Below are 11,227 nucleotides of genomic sequence, written 5' to 3' on the forward strand. Positions count from 1 at the left end.
CACACACACACACACACACACACATTCGGTACAGATTATGCACATTCGGTAAAGAGTACACACTGATTCAATAGGTTAAAAAATGTCTGAAGGAGCATTTATATATAGCTAGAAGTAAATCGTAGCACAGAGAAATAACAGCTAACAGTGGTTAGCATTGAGTGCTGTGTCAAGCTTACTGGAGAGGAGGCTACAAACACCGGAAGTAAGGTACAATAAAGTGTTTTTTCTTTTCTTGTATGGCGAGCTTTAGGAATATACGCCAATGTTAATTGCACTATATACCAGTTAAAGTGCATTTTATTAGTGACCTGGATAAATTCATCTTATTTTCAACGAATGCGTTAAGTCAGAGATTGTATTCTATGTAAATAACCTCACGCACTTAAACTGTCAAATTAAAACATGTTTTTATTAAGTATTTCATTTGCATTTGTAGTGTTCATCAAACGTTAAGCGGTTCTCGTGATGCTTTTATTGTGAAATGTCTTACCGGAACCTCTATTATTCCTTTGGCTGATATGACACAGGTCCGAAGCCCAACGTGGAGGAAAGGATGTGGGTAAACTGACATCTGCAAGCCAGAGGTTTGACTGGAATACGACCACAGTCAGGCTGACAAACAACAGCCTTAGCAACCTCGAAGAAACTCCGAATCATGTAACTTGTTTTGAAGGTAAACTATAACAAGCTAACATCGTACTTCCCTGATTGAAATGTACTTTTGCAACTGTCGTGTACGTTATGTTCAAAGTATAGTGTTTGTTAGCGTTGACGAGAACTTGACTTCCTTGCTTGCTTAACGTTACCAGTAAACACAACGAAGTAAATGTTGACGTAAAAATGAACTGTTTTGCTGAAAAGTTGAGATGTGCCGTTATTATTGTTCTGAGTCACGTCTGCGCTAACCTGCATATTTAATGCGACGTTGATTAATAGTGTGTGCACCCTCTGCCGACTAACAGAAATTGTAATCCTAACATAAAGCTATGTGACAGAGGAGACCTGTTGCTGTAGGCTACCGTGTCTTTGCCTACAGCTACACTCGACTCCTAACACCTATGAAACCCCTTTCCTCATGAACCTAAAAAGATAACATATATCCTAAAGATAAAAGCTAGCTAGATCACTAAAGGCTGACATTTAGTGCAACATTAAATACGTAGGACATTGAGTTTCACTTTAGTTTTCACAAGAAGAGCATTTTTGTTTGCATCTCATCTGCCCAAGTGAAGCCAAAGAAGAGAATTTGGCAAGTTCAAGTCTGTTGGGTATATATTTGGATGTGTGTTTTAAAAACGTTCTAATCTATCCAGCTTTTAAATGAAGCCTGTCATCCGTCATCACAGCCTGCATCGTTGAAAACGTTTGCTGTCAGTATTGCATAAACACAATGTAAGCAGTAAGACCTGTTGAGAGGACTCTGTGATCCTGTCTGCTCTTCTACAAACTAAAAAGGACCCCCATCTGTTTGAAGTTATTTGTGTAACTGGTTCCACTGGTTCTTGTTGGATGTTTGTTCTTATGTCTTGACTGACTTGATTTAAAGAAAGAGAACACTGAAGGTTCACTGTTGTTAACCTGACATCTGAGAATCAAGTGACTCCAATAGCAATATTGTTGGCCAATATTTTTCTTTGCTCTCTCTTTTTAAAGTCCTGTCAGTGTAACAGGATGAAACCTGCACCACCGATTGCAGCTTGGGAAGCAAATCTTATCTCTCGTCCACTGTTTTGTTTCGTTCCCTCTTAGCCACAACGAATTGGGACAGGATTTAAGCTGCATATTAGGATCTCTGTCCCCTACTGCTCGCATGGCTCCCCAGTAAGGCTATCAGATTCAGAGAGAGTGGAAGGTGTGATGGACAGCCAATAAATGGGGTTTTTGTCTGCAAGCGTCTCCATTTTGTAACCTCAGGACTCCCGAGTCCTCTGGCCAGGGCCCAGACTGGAGTGAAAGGGCTGTGCTACCGCCTTGACGGACTTGCAGTGGAAACTGAGTTTCCTCTGAGTCTGTGTAGAGGCTGTACAGACTCTCACACAGCACTTTGCACACACAACTTCTATTTGAGAAGGCTTTCTCTGAAGCTATAGTCACACTGTTCCCAGAATTAAAAACATTGCTTTGCAGAATTAGGAAATCATTGTGCTCTGGTTTGAGGAAGTGTGTCTGTGTCTGTGTCTGTGTCTGTGTGTGTGTGTGTGTGTCTGTGTGTGTCTGTCTGTGTGTGTGTGTGTGTGTGTGTGTGTCTGTGTGTCTGGCACTGGCTGGCACTACTGTAAATGGCACCCTGCTCTAATATTAATGCACAACACAATTATGTTGTGATTACATTCAGTTTAGTGTCAACATCGCTAAGTGGTCTGTTTTTACCACAACCCTTTTTTAAATCCTGGCTAAGGTTATCTGTCAGACACAAATGTAGAAATGGCTGTCTACAAAACAAAGCAAATCCTATTTCTAAATAAGCAAAAATAGATCCGTCCTTGTGTGCATATATTCCACCCAGAAAGACCTACTACTTTTTTTTTTTGGCTCAGTGGAAATTCTAAAATGTGGAACCCTTCAAAATGCCAGATTTTTAATCTAAGCCTTAGATTAAACCTGAGTGTTTTTTGATGTGTAATATTTCATCTAAATATATTGTGCAAGGACTGGGTGTGTGTAATTAGTAACATTGCACAAGCTTAACTGAACATTCGTTTCATCAAAACAAACGTTTGCTGAAGAGATTTTAGGGAGAGGGGCGGGCTGATCTTGTGGACAAGATTTAAGATTTTCCTGGAAAAAAACTCTTCCTTATTTAAGATTTGCTATGACGAAAACTGTACCACCCAGGTTAACACAATTCTCATTGGAGTACATTAAAGACACAATTTATTCAGCGCATTGCTTTACTGTAAATCATAATTTAGTTTCTTCCATCTTTGTAAATTGTATTTTATGAGCATCTTAATGCAGCCCTGAGCATGCGATTATATTTATGATGTCGGTGTTGAGATACTACTGGTCTCCTCTATTGGAGCTGTGTTCTCGGGGCACTTTCAAATTTAGAGGCAAGCACTTACTTACGTAGTGTTTAGGTGAGTAACTTCACTTAACTGTGAATGGGTTAGTTATTTGATTAAATCTCATTCTAATGGGGAGAGCTTTGATTAAAGAGTTCAATCTTGTAAAACTCCTCCTGTCAGTGGTAGTTACTTGGTTGGATTTTTCTCACAATACGTACACATATCTTACATGTAATTTTTTTTAATGATCCTGTTTTGTATGTAATTCTGTGTCTATTTCTGTTCTCCAGAGGCTTGTGTCCTGTAGGGCACCCCGAAGCTCAGCCAGTCACGGTGCTGCCCTGGGCTTTCCGTCATGAGGGGACGTTGCTCTCGAAAACTTAGTGTGCTGGCCAAGGCTTGCTTCCTGCTCTGGGTGCTGTGGCTGGGCTACCTTCTGTTAGCGCGCTCTTCTTTCCCCTCCTTATCCTCTGTAGAGGAGGAAGACGAGGACCACAATGTTGTGGCGAGACAGCTCGCCATAGAGACAAACGGGGCTGATGGGCAGCTGTCTAGGCCCCTCTACGTTAAGCCGTCACCAGACAACAATGCGCTTGGGGAGTGGGGTCGGGCTACACACCTCAACCTCAGCCCTGAGGAAAAGAAACTCGAGCAGGACAGCGTGGAGCGCTATGCTATCAACATCTATGTCAGCGATAAGATTTCCCTCCATCGGCACATCCGTGATCACAGGATGCATGAGTGAGTAGAGCAAAAAGGCCTCCTAAACAACAATGACCCATTAGTTAGAAAGTGAGACTAAGTTGACTTCACTAATTCTTTTTTTATTGCTTGTAATTTTCTTTGAGAGTCTAGCAGAAACATTTACAGCATGTATCTCTGGCATTGAAAACTGCATTGAGCTGATGGCTATGCTACAACTGTGTCAGGGATGAATAACTCAATAGAGATTAGGTTGAGCTCTTTACTGGGGTCAGTTTTCCACTGGCAGTTAGAAACAAGGATGAAAGCTGTCAGCATGCATTGTGGGGCTTATTAAAGCTGGTGTAAGCAGCTCCCTGTCTGAATGGATTTATACTATCTAGAGTTGTTGTGCCCAGCTATTCTCAGCTCAGCTTCTGTGATGATGACACACAGAGTATGATGTATTTTATTATTGGCTTCTTCTTTTGTTTTTGCCTTGTCCCTTACTAGCACCCATCCTACTGAAACCCAGCTGTAGTATCCATCGGTGTGGTGAGAAGTCTCATTTGTGATTTTTATATGGCCTGGAGTGTCCCAGACTCCCAGTTAAGCGTTTATTCTCTTAAGCAGTCCAATGATTACATCTAAGGATACATTCTTAAAAGCGGCTGTCAATAAACATGTCATGCTAAATCTTCTGAATTGGACTTAAAACTGCAGACAAAGAGGAATCAATCTTGCCCTGGTGAAACTGGAATAAACCATTTTACTAGCGTGATGCCTGCATAGCCAAAGATAAGACTGACAAGATGCTTTGATCTTGTTACATGGCACATTACAAGTGCACAATTGATAAGACACAGTGAGGAATGCATCAGCAGGTATGAAGGTGGACGCTTGGCTGTCTGCCTACTCATACCATGCCGGAGGTGGACAAGTTTTTTTTTTTTTCATTTCACAGGAAATATTAGAATAAACATAAAGGACATTTAGTTTTAGTTTTTTACATTTTCACCCCGACCCCAGTTCCCACATAAAGTTTGCAAGTATAACTGGTAATAATTTGTACACTCACATATGTCTGTATACATAATGCAATTAGAACAATATATAGGTCACATGTTTATACAGGTACATATACAGAAGAAATAAAATATAAATACATAAAAGGGAAAAAAAGGGGGGAGGGGGGCAAAAAGGAAAATTAAACAAGTAATTTCTCTTGTCATTAAAGCACAGCGGCAATGGTACACTAACACCAGATCCAAGGACGGTGTGATTTCGTGCCGCATTCTGTGAAGAAAGCAACGAGTAATAGCCAATCAGAAGCAGAGTAAGGCGGGTCTTCACGGAATGGGGATGGGGGAAAAAGTACCGTAAATAACGGACTGTGCTCCTACCAATGGCTGTGAAAGAGGTTATTTGGCATGTGGATTGGAACCTTTCCAAAAAACACTCTCTTGCACGCTTATTGCTAGTGTGCCAATGGTTGCGCTATGGGGTGCCAGTGGTGGCACGCATGCCTAAGGTTGCTGACCCCTGGTTTACAGTTTTTCACTTTGATTTTCATCCAGTGTGGCCCTGTTCCCCTCTCTCTATTCTGTTCTTTTTGTCTCTGTTTGCTCAAGTTTCTGTGGTCTCTCCCAGAGCACTGCTGTGGTATGTTGCTCACTGGTGTGATACCCTCCCCACCCCCATCCATATTTATGTGGCTCTTTTTATTGGTTTAATGATGATTAAGACCAGATATGTCCTCAATAGTTGCTGAAGCTGCTCTGGCCATAGGGAAAAATAATAATTTCTTGCTTTTATGAGTTTGTACAGGATGCTGTTTTTTTTATTTTATTTGATAAATATGTACTGTACATATTTACTGTTGCTTATGTCAACTCTCTCTATTCCCCCACCCCCTCAAACACACACACAAATACATACTTCAGATGCCGAAGTAAGAAGTTTGACTACCGGCGTTTACCCACAACATCTGTGATCATAGCCTTCTACAACGAGGCCTGGTCCACTCTGCTGAGGACTATTCACAGTGTCCTGGAGACCACGCCTGCCATCCTGTTGAAAGAGATCATCCTCATTGATGACTACAGTGACCGAGGTCTGACACCCCACTCTGATAAATAAACCAATGTGGGTTTTCTTTTGTCTGTATAAAATAAAACCGACATTAAAAAGTCTTTTAAACTCAGAAACCAAGAGGACTGACAGCCTTGGCCTAGTTTAGTAAAGCAGACAAACCAAACCTCAGTTGTGCTTTAATTTTTCCACATTGACGCCTGACAAGGGAGCGAGTTAGGACTGTTCTATGTATAGAAAAAAAAGCTGCTATCTTTAGAGCAGTGAATAAATAATGCTTTCAGAATATATCAGAAAGCAATTAGAAAAACAGCCTCAGAAACTAGTCTGGACACATTTCTTTATTTAACGAAATAAGATATGGAGTTACTTCAAGGTGTACTGAAAGTGGTTTGCTTTGTTTGTGGCCAAGTCATTTCAAATTATTCGTGTTGATTCATGTTGGTCCCCCGCGTGTGCGTGTGCGTGTGCGTGCGTGCGTGTGTGTGCGTGTGCGTGTGCGTGTGCGCGTGCGCGTGTAATAAGTTTCTTTTAATGGCGGGCTCTTCTTTTTTTAATTGAAATACAAGAATGCAAAACAAGAAGTATTGCATATAATTAAGTCTTGAACGTAGCTGCACTGCGTCAGCCTCTTTGTGACCCAGGTATGAATATCTGTATGAATTGTATGACAAAATAGTCTCAACTCAAAGGTCAACTTACTAGCTTTTCGGAGCTTTCAACCGCAGCTTACAGCCTGCCATCAGCAAACTCTGTGAAGGATAATACTTTGTCTTAGAAACTAGATATAGGAGTAGCTTGATGTCTGTCTTAATGGAATTAATATTCGGTCCCAGCTAGTCTAGTCTGTGTGTATCAGAGACATTACACCATATGGTTACTTCAGTGTGCACTGAGCTGCTATGACATCATTTCCTTTCCCTGACCACCCTGACCAAATGGAATGCTAGACATGCCACTCCCCAACCAGAACGGTTACTGCAGACAGCAACTGGAGGACTCTCCTGTTTCCAATTTGATTGAACAGGGTCTAGCATACCAATTCTTGTTTTGAATTCAATTCAATTGACCATAAAAGCTGGGTCAGTGCCACTAGGGCTGCACAATTAATCAAATTTTAATCAGGGTCCCAATTTTGGCTTCCCACGATCAAATTTGCGCAATCACGCGATATTTTTTTTTAAATGCGTAATTTCAAAGAACGCAGTTTTTTTTTTTGCAAAGCCCATCTACGCTCCGTAAACCACTGTCTGATCATGTGCCAGTCAGAGTTGTTCCTGCACCGCGCAGCTTAGTTTCTAGATGTAGACAGTCACAGAGGACAGAGTAACGTGAGGACAATTCAACAGATAGCAGTCGGTTATACATCGGTCTCAAGGTTTACCAGTTTACTAGTAAACGCAACATTTTGTCCCGTCCGTGTCGTTTTTCAGACAATAGCAGTGACCGGTGCTAGTTTGTGTCTGTTAGCTCACAGGGCTCTAGGGCGCAAGTAATATTTTTTCTCTAGGTCGCATCCGCTGCCTCTCCACAAACAAAGCAATGTTGTTTATATCGATATGGTTTAATTTTACGTTACATGACCCATTTCTTTTGTAAAGCCGTGCCTGTGTTTGGCTCTCTCTTCTTACTCCACGTGCAGCCCCGCCCCCATTAACACACACACAGGCTCCCTGGCAACAGAGACAGAGCGGCGACAGCGTCGGTGTCACGCTGCTGTCATTTGTCCACAGTTTCAATTGTTATTAACACAGCCGTGTATTGTTAAGCATGAGAGGCAAACCTGTATTTGTAACTCTGCCATCGCGGCGGCCACGGCGAAAAACAAAATAGAAGTTATTAAATGCAACTAACTTCAGTTTGTAGAGTAATAGCGTGTGAGACGGAGCCTGCTGGACCCATTCATGAGTCAGCCGTCTCTCTGTGAGTACGTCCATTGCACTCCCTCTCTCTCCCTTGCTCTTTTTATCAGTTATTGTTGAAAATAAGTAAAGGAGCTTTCACAGAGATACATTTTTTTAAAAATATATCCTTGGCTATTTATTTCAGATCATTTTCATTTACATGTGTTTCAGCTGTATGTACGGTATGTACAGCATAGAACTTCAACAAAAGAGGAATGTAGCACAATATGGATGTGAAAGCAGTAAATAGCCTATGTGACTATAAAATTTGTTTTGGTTAAAATCAACAAATAATCGTGATAATAATCGTGATCACAATATTAATCAAAATAATTGTGATTATCATTTTGGCCATAATCGTGCAGCCCTAAATGCCACTCACCTGATATTGTAACTTATCTAACTGCGAAATAACTAAAATGCTGCAATAAGAATATCAGGTGCAGTTGAAGAAGTGCACAAATGAAAGCAGGGCTTTGGTTTTATTTATTTATTTATTTATATATATATATATATATATATATATATATATATAGGCTAATCACTTGTTAGCAAATAACGGTTAAACCGGCATAAACCAATATTTTGTTTATGTTAACATTGAATCAAATGACTTAACTCACAAGATTGAGCGTATTGTTCATAACAAGTTTTACAAGCCTCTAAATTTGTGTATCTCTCAATGTTTTTTCCATTTGTCTGTCCTCTAGTGGCTGAAAATCAATTTAAGGCAGCTTTAAAGAAAAATAAGCTACATGTTGGACAACAAAATAACATAACTTAAATGTAAAAAATGACGGTTATGTTTGTCTGTTATTTAAAAAAAAAAAAAAATAGGCTACCTGAAGTCCCAACTGGCTGACTACATCAGTAATCTGGGACGTGTGCGCCTCATCCGCACCAACAAAAGGGAGGGTCTGGTGCGGGCACGTCTCATTGGGGCCACCTATGCTACAGGGGACGTACTGACATTTCTTGATTGCCACTGTGAGTGTGTCCCTGGCTGGATTGAGCCTCTGCTGGAAAGGTGGGTTTTACCAAATTGATGAGTTAGAGCTTTCTGAAAACCTGAGTAAAAATGTAAACTCTAACCAAATACTAACCCAATTTTTTTTTTTCCCTCTGCCCGTTTTCTGCATGTTATTGCTTTGTGTTTAGGATTGGTGAGAACGCCAGTATCATTGTGTGCCCTGTGATTGACACCATTGACTGGAACACCTTCGAGTTTTACATGCAAACGGATGAGCCGATGATCGGAGGTTTTGACTGGAGACTCACCTTTCAGTGGCATTCCGTCCCCGAGGTGGAACGCAAGAGGCGCAAGTCACGCATTTACCCCATCAGGTGACCGTATAATACGATAAGGTCTACTCTTATGTAGGGGAGGGGGAAAATATCAATACAGCATAGTATTGTAATATTTTCTGAGGCAATACTGTATATCGACACAGACGCCAAGTATCCATCTATTATTATTTAAGTGTTGGTCAGTTTGTGTGCTTGACATTTTGCAGCAACAAAACAGATGTTAACAAAGTTTGCTTTCAGGGACATAATTTGAAATTGGGAATCAATATGTTGAAAATTGCAGTAATATCATACTGTGACATAAGTAGCATGATAGTACCATATCGTGAGACTTCTGGTGATTCCCACCCCTACTTAGGGGCGGCTGTGGCTCAGTGGTAGAGCGGTTGCCTATCAATCGGAAGGTTGGTGGTTCGATCCCTGCCCCTGCAGTCATTGTCGAAGTGTCCTTGGGCAAGACACTGAACCCCGAGCTGCCCCCGGTGCTGCGCATCGGAGTGTGAATGTGTGTGAGTGTTTATCTGATGAGCAGGTTGCACCTTGTACGGCAGCCCCGGCCACAGTGTATGAATGTGTGTGAATGGTGAATGTTTCCTGTAGATGTAAAAGCGCTTTGAGCAGTTGTTAAGACTGGAAAAGCGCTATATAAATACAGCACATTTACATTTACTCTCTTGGCAGATCGCTTCATCAGATACCACTGTGGAGCTCTGCTCTCAAAAATGTAATACACCTGTCACTGCTGCTAATTTGTCACTACACGCGATATATTACTGTACTACTTTCGTTTTCTACTATTTTCACTTCTATACACCATGACAAAGTTTGACTGATCTTTGAAAAACTGGGATTACTAAATCAACTCAATTAGGGAAATCTATTTACATTTGTTGATTTTATCAAGCCAATTCTGAAAACAAGGTGTAGCTTACTGTAATTATCAGCAATCAGCAATGTAAACTCTCAAACAAATTGTAGGTCACCCTGCCTCAAGTTGAAGCTGCTGCTACTTTTAAAGATCACCTTCACACTAAATCTTGTTTGGAGGAAAGGCATCGCTGTACTACCCTCTGTGGGTTGAAAGATTAAAGCCTGTTGGCACTTCATGTGGTCTGTTGTGCCTGTGACACTTATTCATTCATTAATATTTTCACTGTACAGGGTGTGGGCAGGATGATTATTAGCTTAGGCTTCTTTTAACAAAGTAGTTCACATCTTCTTAAGGTGGCGTATTAGACAGTTGAATAACTGAATTTGCATGTATTGGGTTAAAAAAATAAAAAAATAATGTATTTTAAAATATTTCTGTGGAAGCGATTGGAAACATAGGATTGAAAATGTATCTCAACGTCACCTTATTTTCCCGGTTTCTCCCAGGTCTCCGACAATGGCAGGTGGATTATTTGCTGTAAGCAAGGCCTACTTTGAGCATCTGGGCACATATGACATGGGCATGGAGGTGTGGGGAGGAGAAAACTTGGAGCTCTCCTTCAGAGTGAGTTCAATTTGTCTTCAGTAAGGACCACAGGGTCACTACTTTGCCATTGCTTTACCACTCAGCACCATGAGAACAGAGTTTGGCTTTTAAACAATGTGTGTCGCTAATCTAGCTTGTTTTGTTACTAAAAACTCAGAACATCCATTGACTCAGCTTGTTTGTTACTGGGATAAAGAGAAGTCAGAAACATCCATTGGGGTTGATTGGCACTTCATTTCCAAAGAGAATCTCATCGTTTGATTCATTCATCTAACAGCTGACAGTCATTGGGTTGTTGGTGTGAGAGAGACACATGTCAGTGTCAGATCACAGTCAGCCATGGCATCTGACACTGCACCCTGATGTTGGCTGATACCTTGTTGTGATACGGTGGTGTCGCTTTACACTTGTTTGCTTCAATCAAATTGGCCCAGATTTTTAGGCTATGTTTGAGTTTGTAGCTGGAGCATGCAAAGAGCATGCAAAGGTAGGCAATGTAAATTTTTTGTGTATATATATATATATATATATTAGTGCGGATGTGGCAGTGTGAAGATGGATGGGCTGCTCCCCTGAGTGATGTGTTATGCATGTGGAAATATAAATGCCTCTCACTGGGACTTTTTGCCATACATAATTTATGTTTAGTGAATTGGTTTTCAACCCAGAGTGCTTAAAAAGTATGGTGTGAAGTAAAACGCACAGTGCATTAAGATGGAAGGGACTGTCATGTAATGGCTGTTTGGCTATATATA

The 11,227-nt window shown here is 40.9% G+C and overlaps 1 protein-coding gene across 1 annotated transcript in view; it reads left to right on the plus strand.

Annotated features, from left to right (window-relative positions):
- The first annotated feature begins 511 nt into the window (after positions 1-511).
- poc1bl (POC1 centriolar protein homolog B (Chlamydomonas), like) overlaps positions 512-11,227 on the plus strand; it is a 16,695-nt gene continuing 5,979 nt past the window's right edge. Inside the window, exons 1-6 of the mRNA XM_032534959.1 lie at positions 512-676; positions 3,302-3,752; positions 5,636-5,805; positions 8,525-8,714; positions 8,846-9,031; positions 10,373-10,490. Of these exons, the coding sequence (XP_032390850.1) occupies positions 3,367-3,752; positions 5,636-5,805; positions 8,525-8,714; positions 8,846-9,031; positions 10,373-10,490 (1,050 nt within the window). The 5' untranslated portion in view covers positions 512-676; positions 3,302-3,366. The remainder of the gene's footprint in view (positions 677-3,301; positions 3,753-5,635; positions 5,806-8,524; positions 8,715-8,845; positions 9,032-10,372; positions 10,491-11,227) is intronic.

The sequence above is a fragment of the Etheostoma spectabile genome, chromosome 14, assembly GCF_008692095.1.
Source record: "Etheostoma spectabile isolate EspeVRDwgs_2016 chromosome 14, UIUC_Espe_1.0, whole genome shotgun sequence".
Taxonomy (NCBI): domain Eukaryota; kingdom Metazoa; phylum Chordata; class Actinopteri; order Perciformes; family Percidae; genus Etheostoma; species Etheostoma spectabile.